Here is a 15946-nt window from a genome sequence, read left to right on the forward strand (position 1 = left end):
TCTCAATGTTTTTTAAGTTAAAAATAAAAACGACAGATATCTTAACAAAGCTTAAAAAAAAAAAGAGGACAGAGTGGACCCTAAGGGGAAAAGGTAGCCCTGCTCCTCCCTGGTGGCACCCCTGAGCGCCCGCTTCTAGCTGCCAGGAGTGTGGTGAGGCCACTGCGGGGATGGGCAGACAGTGGCCCATGGGGGCATAGACGCCAGCACCAAGTCCTGCACAGACGGCTGTCTGCACTCAGGGTGGGAGGCTGCCGGGGGCTGGGACTTGGGGAGACGCAGGTGGCTTGGGGACAGGTCCTGGAGGATGAGGAGGGAGCTCCAAGTGAGGCGCTCAAGGGGAGGCCTCGGCGTTCCAAGTAGAAGAAATCCTGTGCAGGGGCAAAGTCAGCGGAAATGCAGGGGGCTGAGGGGGCAGAGGCCAGGGCAGAGCTGGGAGTCTCTCCTGAAGGTGACCAGAGCCGACCATAATCTAAGCTTCGAGTGAGGCTCTGCCACGTGGCAGCTCAGCCCAGAGGGTCCCAGGGGAATCACTTGCTCCTCCCTCCCTCCCTCCCTCCAGGTCATGGGGTCAGGGCCCAGCTGAAGTCCGTCTTCTCACCTCTGCTCTCTCTGGCCACCTGAACGGGGCCACCACTAGGGCCCAGCGGTGTTGGGGACAGTAAGAGACAGCAACATGATAATGCAGGCCTTCCTCTGGGGTCCCAGTGACTAACGGCTTGTGGCCTGTTTGCAGACGCCCCCACGAACTGTTCAGAAAATTCCTGTCAGAACGGAGGCACCTGCGTGCCAGGCATGGACACCCACAGCTGTGACTGTGGCCCAGGCTTCAAAGGCAGACGCTGCGAGCTTGGTAAGTCAGGGGCCGCGCCTGTTGCTTGCAGGGGACCCCCGGGCCTGGCCTTGAGACACCTGCTACAGGAGGCTGTGATGGGACCACTAGGCCCGGGTGGGTTTGCTACGAGGACCTCAAACCGAGAGGTGCCAGGACAGGGGCCTGGCCTCAGTGCCCCAGACTTCCGAGTGCCCAGGTAAGGAGGCTGGCGGGCAATAAGCCACTGGGCCTCACACTGTCCCTGAAGTGCCAGGGTGAAAGGTGCTGCCCAGATAATTGGGGGTCTAGAGACAGTCAGAAAGCAAGGGACACAGAGCAACAGCTACCCCACAGTGAAGTGAGTGCAGGCGGCTATTTTTGGCTCAGGGCCCAGAGACTATGGTGAGCCCTAAGGGAAACCAGCCTGCAGGCTTCAAGGATCCTGTATCAGAGCAGCCCCCACAGTCGCTGAGTACCCCTGGGGATGGGGCCCCCGGCCCAGGAAGCAGCAGGGGTGGACCCCCAGGCCCAGCCCGGCTGCCAGGGCCTCCTCTAGGGCGCAGGAAGAGAGCTCCCATCACGCACTGAGCTCCTCGTAAGCCACGACCCTTTTCCTTTGTGCCGGCAGCCTGTAAAAAGGTGCCCCAGCCCTGCACGCGGCTGTTCTCGGAGACAAAGTCCTTTCCGGTCTGGGAAGGAGGCATCTGTCACCACGTGTAAGTTTCTCTGCTCTGCCTTCACCATGTTTGTAGAGCGTTCCTGACCTCCCGAAGTGCTTTCACGAAGTCCAGCTTACCCCATCCTCAAAGCCCCTGAGGTCTACCAGTCCTGGTCACAGAAGCGGCTTGACTACCTGTTCCCTCCACATGGTAGAAAGGCTGAATAAACTTGCCTGTCTGTGCAGCTGGGAGCAGTGGCACGGGAGGTCTAGGAGCCTGACCCCCTGGCTCCCAACCCCTCAGGCCTTCCTTTTCTGCACCCTCAAGCGATATCGGCCCCCCTCCCCTGGGTGGCAGGGCCACGTGTACACGGGTCCCAGGAAGTGCTGCTCTCCTCTGCCTCCGAGCCCACTGGAAAGATAAACAACAGCAGAGCAGAACTTGAGTCTCGCTTCTGCCATTAAGTCATGATATGGCCCTGAGCAAAGCACTTATGCCTCAGTTTCCCCATCTGTAAAATGGGCTGCAGAGGGAGAGGTGGCCTAGCTCACCTCTTAGGACCTCTCTTGCTAACACTCGGTGACTCTGTGGGTCATACTTATAATCTGTTTAGTCCACAAGTACGTACAAGCCCCTACTGTGTGCCAGGCGTGATTCTAGACATGGCACACGTCAGTGAGCAGAACAGGCTGAAGTCCTGCCCTCAGGATCATGACACTCTAGACGAGGGAGACAGCACACGAGGAGCACGAGTGTTATGTGGTATTTTAGAAAGTGGTCAGTGCAAAGAAGAAAAGGAAGAGGTGAACCCGTGGGGCCAGGAGAGCCAGGGTTGGGGGACAGGGAGGAGACAGCTGCAGCTTTAAAGAGGGTGTCAGCAGAAGCCTCCTGGGAAAGGTGACATCAAACAGACATGGAGGCGGGGAGGGACCTGAGGGAACGACAGCTCTCCGGGAGAGTCAGAATATCAGCTGCCAAGGCCCTAAATCAGGAGCGTGCCCGTGCGGCTGAGGAGCAACAGGGAGGCCAGCAGGGCCAGAGCCGACTGAGCAGGGGAGCCCGGTGGGGCCTTGGAAGGACTCCAGCACTTGTCCTCCGTGAACCGGGGAGCTACTGGAGGGTGCTGAGCAGAGGGTGACATGTTTGATGACATATTTAGAGGTCTCTCTGGATGGGAGGCAGGAAGACAAGGTGGAGGCTGGATTTGAGCTTGGACGTGAAGCCAGGCTTAACGCGGCAGGAATACATAGGAGACACCAGCGGCACTGGGATTTGGGAATGTGCGTTTACAGGTGTCTGAATTTAGATTCCGTGGTATGCCAGCCTGAACCCACAGTATCCACCATCTTCCAGCTGTGCTACTTACACCAGAGCTTGCCCAGGAGAGCCATATGCTTGCCCAAAGCTTCCCTCCTTTCACGTTCCACCTCTCTGCCTCTTCAAGTGCCCTCCTTGTACTTCGCATATAGTTGGGTCTTGCTTTACATCCAGCCTGGCATCTCTGGTTTTACTGGAGTGTTTAGACATTTACAAGTTAATGTGATGAGTGATGTGACTGTGCTGAAATCTACCGTACTGCTATTTGTTTTCTATTTGTCCCATCTGATCTTTGTTACTTTTTTTTCTCTTTTCCTGCCTACTACCAGCTTAATTTTCAAAGGGATCCCTCTGCAGATCTTTAGAGCTCTTCCTCTGCACAGCCTCCTGCTCTCTAGCACTCTGCCCCACAAATTCCAGCCGCCTCTGCCTCCTCTGCTCAGTGTAACCACTACTTGGACCTCCTCCCCATGCCCCCTGCAATGCAGTCCAGAAAGTGCCTCCCACTGAATTCCAGGGTGACCCAGGGGCTCATCTCATGTTTCCCTTCTCTCAGGGATCAAGTCTTGCATTGTCTGTTTTCTGAGAGTGACATCTGAAAAGAGTGACTTCCCATATTTGTCCAGTTCTCTGGTGGTTCACACTGGGAGGTTAATTCCAGAGCCCATTACTCCCTGAGGGCCGGAAGTAGAAGTCTTCTCAAAGGCTTTAAATCCTAAGGCTCTCCTAGACTTAGCACACGAGTTGGGCTTCGCCTGTCAAACTCCCTGCATCTCTCTTTTCAGCAGCTCTGACATTTGAGAGCCTTAACAAGAACCAAAACAGTTTCCCATCCGTTATCACCTACAAACTTGGGACAGAGGCAGTATGAGTAGCTCCCATTGCACACGAAGCTGAGGCTTAAGTTCCAGAGATGTGCTCAAAGTAGACTAGTTAATAAATGGGGAGCAGGGCCAGAAGTTAGGGCTCCTGTGCCCAGAGCCCACATCTAATGCCTGCATCTCCAAGCCTCCTCAGACTTCTCCAGGAACTGCCTGTAAGACAGAAAAGTGTCCAAATGGACACTTAAAAAGAGTGTATCTTATTTTGGTAAGATTTATTAAGAAAATAATGGCCTTTCCTCAAACACCTGCACAGTTCCCTGTGGGTTCCTGTGGCCAAGGTGAAGCAGCCAGGCAACATTCTACTCCAGGTTCTGGCTTCACAGAGCTTTCTCATGACACAGGTACAAAAGAGTCTACAAAGTGCACCAGGACGTCTGCTTCAAGGAGAGCTGTGAGAGCACGAGCGTCAGGAAGACCCCAAACAGGTTCCGTCTCGGGCAGGAAGCCCATGCTGTGTCCCATGTGTAGCTCACAGGGTAACGGGGCAGGTGTGGCACTGGGGACTGAGTGCTGTGGAATGCCACAGGCCTGTGGGCTGAGCCAGGCTGTTTGCCCAGATGTGCACCTGCTGCACAATGATGTTATGCTAAGAAATTTTGTGCACACGTGTGCACGTAAGCACACACAGATGGGTACAGCCAGGCATGGTGGGTGCTGGGGGGGGTCACATGGTGGGTGGTGGGGAGAAATCACATGGTGGGTACTGAGGTCACATGGTGGGTGGTGGGGTCACATGGTGGTTGGGAGAAGTCACATGGTAGGTGCTGGGGAGGTCACTCTGGTTATGGATGTTCACACAATACCTGGTACTAGAATTGGGAACCATAGAGCATTATTGACAAACTGCAAATATAGTAAATATAGTAAATCTCTATTTACTTTTTAGTCACTCATTCCAGGTTCTTTCCCTAAAAGGTTCAAGGTAGTCACAAGAGTTATTACATAATGCCCTGCCTGAGTACATTGTATGCTTTCAAAACAGCAGAGGCCAGGGGCCGGCCCGGTGGCACAAGTGGTTAAGTGTGTGCGCTCTGCTGTGGCGGCCCGGGGTTTGCCGGTTCAGATCCCGGGCGCACACCGACGCAGTGCTTGGCAAGCCATGCTGTGGCGGTGTCCCATATAAAGTGGAGGAAGATGGGCACGGATGTTAGCCCAGGGGCAGTCTTCCTCAGCAAAAAAAAAAAAAAAAAAAGGAAGATTGGCAGATGTTAGCACAAGCTGATCTCCTCACAAAAACACACAAAAAACAGCAGAGTCCAAACCCAGGCATATTCTTCACAGACCAACAGTAGCCACACACTGGGTTCTGCGTCACTGTGTCGAGGCAAAGCACAGTGTGGATCCACCAACACTGTCTCCTCCCTACGTGGCTCTCACTTTCTTTCTTCCACACACTTCTTACTCCCCATGACTCACATCCAGCCAGGTTGCTTTCCCCTTCACTGCATGACTCCCACCTCAAGTCCTCAAACACAGACTGAAATGCTAATCCCTGCGTCAGTGTCTCACTGATGGCCCTCCCCAAACTAGGACAGATGTGAGCTAAAGACAAGACAGGATTCAGCAGGCACCCAGGCGGGGGAAGCTGCAGGTTACAGGTATACGGTTTCTTTTTCATAAACCACCTTTCTCTAATTATTTCAGGAAACAAAGTAACAGTCCAACACTGAAGAAATCTTAAGGTACGTTCCCCACCACAGCCACCAAGCTGCTGGGAGGTCGGAGGGCCGTCCCTCCAGCACCTGGCATTTTAGAGAGCTGCTGGCTCCTCGCGGAGCACGGCGAAAGAAAGCTCACTGTGCGCACTCAGTATCCCAGACTCCCAGACCACGAGGTTTCAGAATGCCCTGAGGGGGTTAACATGGGTGAGAAAAACCAATATGAAGGCCTCCCAGTACATACGAACCTGGTACAGAACCATCCTCCAGTGGGACTGAGGCTCTCTGGGGTGAGGATGAATCCTACTCTATCTCGAGGGACCCAAGAAACGCCTTCCCTGGTTGGCAGTGATGGGGGTGCAGGGTGAGCACTGAGAGAAGCCAGAAGACCACCTGGCACCTGGAGGGAGGTGGGGGTGCTGAGAGGGGTAGAGGGGAGTAGGTGATGGTAGGAGGGCCTGGGATGCCCGGACTGCAGAGGCATTCTAGGAACGTGGGGTTAAGGGACTGCTTCCCAGACCCTATGAATGGCAATCTATTGAAAGAAAAAGTGGGGTGTAGGGCTTGACCACATAACTCTGGGGAGTCCTGAAGACTGTCACTAGGAGAGTCCCAGTGGACACAGGAATCCTAAGCATTCAGAAATCCTGAAATGAAAGAAAATTTCCAACTCTATTCTTGTTTAATCCAGCATTTCCCAAACTCTTAGGCAATTCAACCCTATCTACCCTCACCTCCCAACACACAAACTCTGTGGCAAGTCTTCACGTTAGTTTGGAAGACATTGAGTTAAACCACAGAGGCCCATCTACAGCCTGTCACAATTTCTTCTCAACGTGATGTCACCAGGAATGACAGAGGACTTCTGCTTGGCCCAGGACAGCTTAGTACTCCTGCTCCATAGACAAGCCTGGAAACCATCTTCCTGGTGTTGTAGGAGAGGAGGGTGAGGCACCCAGGGAACAAGTAACTTCACAAACAGGGTGACATTTATTACACGGCTGAGGAAACGAGGGAGAAATGTTATTCAGAGACATTTACAAACAACCAGAACAAAAGAGCTTTGCAGGTGTAGGCTGACACCAAAGGAAGGGCATTCTCACCAACCAAGCAGGGAAGGCCGAGGCTGGGATCCGTGGGGCAGGGAAGTGCAGGCAAGAGAGAGTGCATGACCTCGGGCAGCCGGGCAGCTTCCGGTCAGATGTGAAAAGTCTCCGGTCAGATGTGAAAAGTCTCCGCACTCAGTTCCTTCTACTCAAAGGCATTGCTTTCCCCTCCCACCTCACACCACAAAGAAACACATATCCAAAACACACACACCATGGCTTGCAAGCAATTCCCTGCTAGGATTAAGAACCCACAAATATAATTTGGGTTTGAAATAGTTATATTGCAATAAGTCACCTGAAAGAATAATATATTTTTTAAAAACTTGCTCAGCGAATCCATTTCTATAAAAACAAATCAGAAACCCACAACTAATTATCAAATTATCAAACACTGGCCTTTAGACTACGCATTCTCCAAAGAACAGAGAAAACACAAATAGGCAGGAAACAGAAACATGTGTACCCAGACACACACCCAAAAACAGTGCAAGAATTCATTTCCATCCAGAGTGGCTGGGGACAGCTTGTGCCTTCAGAGAAAAGATCCAGGGGTGTCCCCAATGGAGGGGGAGGAGCCTTCAGATTTCAAATGTAAAAGCTGCGATGCTGCCCAAACGTCCCTAAGTCTGGGGGATTTAGTCTGTCCTCCTCAACAAGCCTGCCCCCATCTGCTGCCGTGTCAGAGGGAGCAAGCCTCGCAGACCTGATGCAGCAGAAACATGGGGTCCTGATGTGGCAGCAATCTGAGGACCACTAAGAGAAACGGGAGCCGCCGTTTCAGAGGAATGAGTATCATCTTCCTCATACCCCACTTTGCTTTTTCTTCAAAGGATTCGAGATGTTCTTGTTACACTCCATCAACTTCATGTGTTTCAAAAGCCCAGGAAGACGAGGTCTAAAACTGGATTGAAAAGGACACCCCGAGAGACAAGGTCCTGGCTACAGTCAGTCCCCTCTGCAACTTCTCTCCTCTGGCCTCTAGAAGACAGACGGCCAGACCAGGCACACACCAGCCCACCTCCCTGCCCGGCCACAGCCAGGGAGACTCCTCCAGACCAATCACCTCCAACTCCTGCGATGCACTTCACACCTATGCTGTAACCCAGGCTGCGGTTTCCTAAAGGGGCCATGGGGCCGTGGGGCTGCGGGGCCACTGGGCCACTGTGAATGAGCAACCGCAGCCTGCGCGTCAGCCCTGGATTTGCAAGGCTGGCAGCCAGTAACACTTCTGCAACATTCAGAAACCAGTTCTCAGTGTCCAAAGTCAGAGAAAGAATTCTCCCTTGAGACCTAACAATCAAGTCAAGGAGGAACTGCTATCAACAGCTTCCAAAGCAGAAACAGTGGAGCTGGAAGAAGGGGCAGAAACGAGGGGACACTGACAAGAAAGCCAAGTTGTGGGTGCAGCTTCACCCAGCTCTCCTCCACCAGCAGATTATTTATGCTGATACGTTGCAGGCTAGTGATCCACCATATGGATCAGTAGATTTTGAAAGAGAAAATGTTAATTAATACTAAGATGGAGTTTATACACTTTTAGTCTATGCCTTTTTCTGTAAAGGGTCAGACAGTAAATACCTTTGGCTTTGTGGACTAGATCGACTCTATGGCAACTACTCAGCCTGTGGTCCTAGCGCAAACACAGCCACAGACATGTGACTGCACAGGTGTGGCTATGTTCCAATAAAACTTTATTTACAAAAACGGTTGGGGGGAAGACACAAGTCTCATGGGCCATACTTGGCTAAGCCCTGGTCTATGAGGTCACCTAGATTTTGGCCTTATGCAGAGAAAGCCATTCCCTGGAAGACAAGTCACACCAAGGACCCCAGAGTTTCACGCAAGCGCTGCACAAACCCAGCTCGGAAAGCAGAGGCAGCATTTCCACCAAGTGCAGCAAGGGCTCCTCCTTACAAGTCTGGATGCAATGAAAATGGATACCTGGGGCGGGCTATACTAGATAACGTTTAGGATTTCTTTTACTCCACAACTCAAGTAACAACTGTTTTAGGCTATCAGGTAGTAAGCACAATCTTCCACAAGTTTCCATCTTTACAAGCAGAACACAGCATCATCATGCCACATCCACTTTCCAGCAGCTCTATCCTCTCCCTGCAAATGAGGTTAAAACCAAAGCAGCCAACCCCAGCTCATAGCGTGCTGAGCATTTTAACAGCTGATCCAAACTGGAACTCAAGCCCCTGTGCATCTTCCACCGACTCCACTCCGAGTGAGCATTATAGCCACAGAGAAGGCTCCTTCCTTTCATCTTTTATAAAAACATTTTTTGAAGAGTTAGGAGTATATTTTAGGCTTTTTATTTTTATTAAAACTTTGTGTGCATATGTCTGTGTATTATGCAATTTATCAATTTCCAGAAGGAGGAAGCATCATTTCAGGAAGTCTCTACTGTACCCCAGAACACCCCCAGTCTCCAAGGCCCAGCTGGAGAAGATGGCAGAGCTCAGTCAAGGGGCTCCAATGCTGGGTGAATTGAGAAATCCACGGACAGGAACATGTACTGCTGACTTCTGCTACGCACTGGGACCTGTCACTGTGCGTCTGTGTAAGCTACAGCAACACCAGCAAACGGCAAGATCAAGTGATATCACTGGAAAAGTCGATAAAACTTTCTACTACCGTGTTAATAACCTCAAGCCCTCAGCCAGGAGGCAAATGTGTTCCAGTTTTTAGCCTAGAAGCCTTTGTTTCTACAGAAACAGTCTACTGAATCCTGAGCTTGGTGCTGTGTTGTCTTATGATTAACCCATTGTGATGTTTTACAGATTAAATACCTAGTAAACAGACTTCTTGATGCTAAAGGAATTACAATTCCTTGAAACATTCCAATGAGCCACTGCTTTTCTCACATGGCTCCTTCTTAAAACTCTGATGTCTTCCTCGAAAATACTCAAAGTCCACCCAAGGAAATTACTAATGATAGAATCAGAAAACTGTCAGGGGGAGAAACACTTATTTCTATGTCAAAATGGAAGGAGCAACCGTGAGTTGCCGAGTTAGCCTTTTGCTCATCAAAACTTGGATGAACTGATCACCTAATGAAGCACAGATTCAGGATTCTCCTTAGTCCCCTAACTGGGCACAAACAACATCCTAGGTTCCAGGAAAAGTGCTGGTCACTTGGACACCACAAAATGGAAAAGTGAAAATACTGGCACGGAGTGAAATGTCTTCATTTTCAAATACTTTTGCCCAGGCCAAGAGAGACAGTGATGACAAAATATCCCTTTTCCCCACTGTGTGTGGGCTGTCCCAGACGCAAACGAGAAAACCTACGCTGCACCCCACTGTTCTCCCACCAGCGAACCCAACAGACAAGGTCTCCACCCAGCCACAGCCAGCCTCCAGCACCTTCCCTTAGCTGGAACTCCTCCCACTGGCAAACTACTGCCACCGATGTCCAACTCAAATGTGGAGGGATTCACTGAGCTACTTTTCTTTTACAAAAAGTGTCTTTCTCTTTGCAGTCATGCTCAAATATGAGCCTGGAGAAAGCAAAAGTATCTACACCTCAAGGCTGAATCCCCACAATAAAATACAGCTCAGATCTATCAATGGTATTCCAATGCACAGGGTGAAAGAACTATCTTTAAAAATCAGCTACTTTTCTTTTAAATACAAGAAATACAATCAATGTAAGCCCACTTAAAATCTGAGGCTCTCATGCATCCATACAGTTGTGGTTTGCTGAACCAAGACTTAGAGCAGTTTCTTAGCCTCAGCACTGCTGACATTCTGGGCTGGCTCATTCTGCTGTGGGGCTGTCCTGTGCACTGCAGGATCTTTAACAGCATCCCTGGCCTCAACCCACCAGATCCCAGTAGAACCCTCTCGTGGTCCTAACAACCAAATACGTCCCCAGACGTTGCTAGATGTTCTCTGGGATCGAGATTGCCCCCAGGCAAGAACCGCTGCCTGACCACATTCTTAGAGTCTGTGCGGGAAAACCACAGCCAAGCATCCAGTCTCACATAGCTGGTAAAATGGTGCCAGAGACCTGAATTTTGGTCACATCACCAAAAATGTTTTCTGCAGCAGCATTCCTGTGCCAGTTCCCCCAAGGAAGAGATACCCAGAATGTTCTAGGATGCACCGATCCTCCAGCCTCTCATAGGGCTCACACCATCAGGGCTGGGCCTCTACCTCAGAGATGACCCCCCACTCACACATTCCATTCCCTGACCCCAACTCTTCAAATCACTCCTCAGACCCCCTAGGTTCCCCAAGGGGACTTCCACCACCTTTGGTGTCATAGAAAGCTCACTGGAATGAAACCAAGACCAGAGGGCCAGCCTCAATGACCTAGTGGTTAAGTTTGGCACGCTCCACTTCGGCAGCCCAGGTTCAGTTCCCGGGCACAGACCTACACCACCTGTCTGTCAGTGGCCATGCTGTGGCAGCAGCTCACATACAAAAAGAGTAAAAAGAGGAAGATTAGCGGCAGATGTTAGCTCAGGGCTAATCCTCCTCAGCAAAAAAAAAAAAAAGAAACCAAGACCAGACCTGTGGCCCTGGCAGCACGCCCCACCCTGCTCTATGACCCTGTGTAGGTTTTTCTCCTCTGGTCTCAGAAATCCCATCTGTAAAATGGGTGGGAGACATGACTGGATAGGACCCTCCATGGTCCCTTCCTGTTCTGGCACATTCCAGGTCACCACTCTATGGCTGCCAGAGGCTTCAGGCCTGGATGTGACTCACTGGCCATGAGCTGGCATGAAAGTGAACTTCCGTGAGAAGTCAAAGCCAGGGCCTGTTCTTCACAAAGATAGAGGAAAGTGCCCCAATGCTTTGCTGGCATTAAAAACCATACTTCACTAATTAACTCCCTTTTACTGTGCTGGACACTGAATGCAGCTATGAAGCAATAAGATATTTTTGGGTTAAAAACATGAGTATTTTTGTGGAAAACCTGCTACTTGTTTTCATAAAATAAAGTGCTGTGATGTCCTACACCTCACTGCGTTCTCATAATTTTTATCTTTGTCACTAGAAGGAAATATAAAATGACTCTCAAACCAGAAGGAATCTGGTCCTCTACACTGTCATGGAATTATCACCTATATATATGACACAGAAAAGTAAAACCAAATGATGTATTGAGTCCTTGATTTTTACCGCTCAAAGTCAGTCTATTATTCAGGATGGAACAGTGCCCTCCCCACAGACCTGACAACAAATCAAACTAACGCATCTCCTGTTTAGTTTGACCTGTCTACTTCTCAGGTGATTTATAATAATTTTTTCATCAAAAGACCAGTTCTAGGGGCTGGCCCAGTGGTGTAGTGGTTAAGTTGGCACGCTCTGCTTCCGCAGCCGAAGCTTCACAGGTTGGGATCCCGGGCGCAGAAGGACACACCGCTTGTCAAGCCATGCTGTGGCAGGCATCTCACATATAAAGTAGAGGAAGACGGCCACGGTTGTTAGCCCAGGGCCAAACTTCCTCAGCAAAAAGAGGAGGATTGGCACAGATGTCAGCTCAGGACTAATCTTCCTCACCAAAAAAAAAGACCAGTTCTAGAATGAAAACCTGAGAAGACCCAAGTGAAGCTCCCAAAAGCCTTGAGAAAATCAAAATACTCTGATATCTCTGGGCTCTTTTCACTCCAGTCCTCCCATCACAGTTCATCCTCCTCCTCCTCCTCTTCATCCTCCTCCTCCTCCTTGTCCACACTTGCACTTTCTCCATCAGGCATGCGGCTCTCAGACTCCTCTTCCTCCTCCCGAGCCAAGAGCTTCTTAAAAACTTCAAACTCCTCAGCAGAAGAACAGGCTGTCCTGGCCAGAAACTCAGCTTCTGAAACTCTGAGAATGTCCTTGAGTAAAGGGTTGGGGACCTGCGTCTGCCCCTTCTTATCAGGGGTCTGGTACCGTCCTAGGCGCTCGAGGAACACGTGTCTCTGCTTGGTCTTGGTTATGGGGTACTGCAGGAAGTCGGTCCTCACCACGTCCAGATGTTTAACCCCCATCCTAAAATAGGCATACTGGACACAGACACAGTTAGGAATCTCAGGTGTAGAACCCTCAAACCTGTTGTTCCACAATCCATACTACACTCAGGTTGTCCAAGAGCATTTAGAAAGAACTGCCTGACAAACCACGGCAGAATATCCATGATACCCGACATCTGTAAGATGGCTAACAGTTTTCAAAGCATTTTCAAATTCATATGGAAAAAAATGCAGCAGAAAATGAAGGGGCAGGAAGGAGAAATTAAGTTCTATTTTTCTTCAGACGGGGGAAGGAAAACTATGAGTATGGTAAAAATAGGCAAAAAATTCAGAAAACAGCTAGGGATGTGACGTAAGTCATCATAATTGTTAACAAAAATCAGGACAACTGTCACAATTATATTCCTTAAATCAACATGCAAAATAGGTTCTAAAGATAGAAAGGTTTTAGCTATTTTTAATTGGCTGTTTCAAACAGGCCCCATTTGGACTCTAAGAACAGGGCTGGGTCATCCACTATTAATGGTTTAGAATAGATTTTATCTGCAGCAAAGAAGTGAAACCCAATTCTCTCTGGCTGGTGCGTGTGAAGAGGACAGCAGCCTTTCACCTCGTCCACTTGCCCCTGGGGCCCAAGGCTTCCTGTCCATACAGCTGACCCTTACCACACTCGAGAAACCTGCTGTTACCGCCCAGTCACTGTCAGTCCTTCTCACCTGGAATTTGTACTCCAGTGCACCGGGATCCTCCTGAAGAACATAGGGGCATCTGTGTAAAATCTCCGTTACCTGCTGCACTGTGAAAAGGCACTTCTCCTTGAGAACCCTGACAACGCTGTCAATGTCCCGCTGACGCATGATGAAAATTTCAGGGCAACAGTGAAGTACCCTCTTTAGTTTCCCTGCAAAACATAAAAAAGGCCAAGTGCATAAGTTCAGGATATTCCAGAAACCCAAGGGGCTGGCCTCACCCAATTCAGGTCAGCAGAGGTCTTCCCAGAGGCGCCATGGAAACGGGAAGGGCCAGACTGACACACCTCCCCACTGACTCCCTCCCACTTCTCAGACTCACTGGCCCTCCCTCCCTGGAATAAAGAGGAGGCCTCGTTCTGGCTGAAAGGCACCTACTTCATATTCTAGGTCTCCTCCTCTGGCCCTCCTCACCCAGAAAAGAACTTCACAGGGACTTCCTGGAAAGGTCAGACAGTAAGATGGGATACGTTGGAGCTTTGGGTTATGTTTCCTTCCATAATAAAACAGTTACAGAAGCCTTCACAACCAACATTCTTAAGACCTGAGAGTCTGAACTCAATGAAAAGGAGTTCCCTGATAATAATTAATGTAATAATAACAACAAGAATAATCTTGATGCACAACCACAAATACTGATGTCCTAGTTGGTGGGGTGACCATATATTTTATACAAACTAGGGCACTTTAGTGAAAGAGGCTCTATTAGCACTTGCATTAGGATAACTGGTACAAACTGAGACTATCCCAGGCAAAATGAAGCATATGGTCTTCCTATGGACAGCTGGACAAAATTTAGTAACTGGAAACTTAAAATTACTTAAACTATTAATATAAATCTTCCTAACAGCTGAGTTAGTCACTGTCTTGCTAAATATGTCAGGAATGAATTTCAGGAGTTTAGACTACATCTCTGCCTCTTAAGGCTGTGCTGAGCTTGCTAATTAATAATCATGCACATAAGTATTAAGTTTAGCCTCTCAGATTATACTGCAACAGGGAACCTGTTAAGAGAAACACCCAAGGCTATCTTTTTGCTTATCTGCTGGAGAAGGCGGCCTATAGATCCTCTGAAATAGTGGATCCACAAACCTTTTCTTCTCCCCAACAATCTTACCAGTAAGAGTCAAGAATGAAAAAAATAATAATAAAACTCCTCGGGTCAAAGTGGGTACCAGTTCTTGGAGAACCACATGGGCCCCCAGCCCCTATTCCAGAAAGCCCTTAAAGAGATCCAACGAACTTCCAGGATCCTTGAGGTACGAATCCCACTGGAGGTGAGGGTGGTGGCTGGAGGGAACAGCCACACCACCAGTTTCCCAGGAACCTGGGAAGAGCTCATGTTCCACAGTAAATCAAGGCAAGCTACCTGGAATCCAAGCCTTTACCAGGAACTTTGTAATATACACGTATATCAACATCACATATTGACATCTATCTGTTGAGCACACACTAGGTGCCCACCACTGTTCTACATGCTAGAGCCCCCACAGTGAACACACTAGACAGGAGTCCCTTCCAATTCTCTCTTCTAGTCCCAACCCTCCCCTCTTCCCTCCTGCAATGCCCTCTGCAGAGGTCACTCCTCTTCCTCACCTCCAAGCCAAATCACGCATTCCTCTCAAGGCCTTTTCTCCAGAAACTTTCCCGAATCCATCTCACCTATACTATTCGTTCCCCAACTCTGACTCCTCTCAGCACTATGTATAAAACCTGCGCCTTTTTGTACCTTCTTCAAGCCCAAGCTTTCGCAGGTAACTGGAGCGCTTCTTCATGTGCATTACAGGCACTTTCAATAATTGAGGACTTTTCTTCAAGGCCACATACACAGGCTCTGGATTCAAACCCAAGAGTATTAATTCTGAAATAATGTCCAACAACTGTTGAGGGTGGGTACCTGGTTGTATACTGAGCAATTCATTAATATGGACATCACTGAAACCCATGTCCAGGAGGGAACTGATGACCTTCTCTCGCTCCAAGGACCCTTGATCCACAGGAGTCCTCTGCTTCTCAAGGAGGCAGTGAGTAAGATTTGTCCTGTACTCTGGTTCCTGCACATACTTTTCGGGTTCAAAACAGGATAAGTCCTCAAGGCCCCCTCCACTGGAGGCTGTGGTCAGTTTACGCAACAAAGCAGCAGTCGTCGTTTTCTGTTCTCCAACATGAGGAGTCTGCCTAGCAACACGGGCCCAGATGAGGGGGATCAGGCAGTGCCGGTCAAAGACCTATAAGACACAGGACCAAAAGGGAATCATTTCCTCACCACCCCAATGTAATAGACACCACAGGATTTTTGAACCAGGGTATTTAGTGCCTTGGTCCCACACAAACGTAACAGTTTTTATAAGCAATCTGCAAAATCTTATCTGAACTTAGCCTACAGAGAAGGAAGTTCACATATAGAGAAAAGAGTGTTGCAAGAACATAGAGGTCAGAGAGTCAAACAAGTCTCCATGAGCTTTTGCTGCTATAATTGAGGGGACAGAGGTAGGCAGGGACAAGGCAGAACTAGTTTAAGGCCACCTGGTAAAATCTGCCTACCTGAGGAGACAACATTTTCCTCTACCCTCTAAGGGTGAGTGCCTGGGGGGCCTGCAAATTTAACTGACAATACACGGATTAACATGAGGGGAAAAAACAAAGTTTATTCATATACATATGTCAGCTCACAAAAGAGGTAGCTCCTTAAATCACTAAAGTTAGGGGCTAATTTAATAGGGGAGACAGAGGGGTAGAAAAAGCTTCTACGGGAAGAACAAATGGGTTTCTAAAGAAAAAAAGAGA

The 15946-nt window shown here is 49.3% G+C and overlaps 2 protein-coding genes across 3 annotated transcripts in view; one reads left to right on the top strand and one right to left on the bottom strand.

Moving 5' to 3' along the window:
• Nucleotides 1-5398, top strand: part of SNED1 (sushi, nidogen and EGF like domains 1) — a 75860-nt gene extending 70462 nt beyond the window's left edge. Inside the window, exons 28-31 of the mRNA XM_058533361.1 lie at nt 737-853; nt 1443-1530; nt 4016-4099; nt 5319-5398. Coding sequence (XP_058389344.1) covers nt 737-853; nt 1443-1530; nt 4016-4099; nt 5319-5355 — 326 coding nt within the window. The 3' untranslated portion in view covers nt 5356-5398. The remainder of the gene's footprint in view (nt 1-736; nt 854-1442; nt 1531-4015; nt 4100-5318) is intronic.
• A 6143-nt stretch (nt 5399-11541) lies between these two features.
• MTERF4 (mitochondrial transcription termination factor 4) overlaps nt 11542-15946 on the bottom strand; it is a 5489-nt gene continuing 1084 nt past the window's right edge. For both annotated transcript variants that reach the window (XM_058533363.1, XM_058533362.1), the window contains exons 2-4: nt 14889-15387; nt 13127-13311; nt 11542-12443 (exon numbers count right to left, since the gene is read on the bottom strand). In XM_058533363.1, the coding sequence (XP_058389346.1) occupies nt 12078-12443; nt 13127-13311; nt 14889-15387 (1050 nt within the window). In that variant the 3' untranslated portion in view covers nt 11542-12077. The remainder of the gene's footprint in view (nt 12444-13126; nt 13312-14888; nt 15388-15946) is intronic.

Source organism: Diceros bicornis, chromosome 37 (genome assembly GCF_020826845.1).
Source record: "Diceros bicornis minor isolate mBicDic1 chromosome 37, mDicBic1.mat.cur, whole genome shotgun sequence".
Lineage (NCBI taxonomy): Eukaryota > Metazoa > Chordata > Mammalia > Perissodactyla > Rhinocerotidae > Diceros > Diceros bicornis.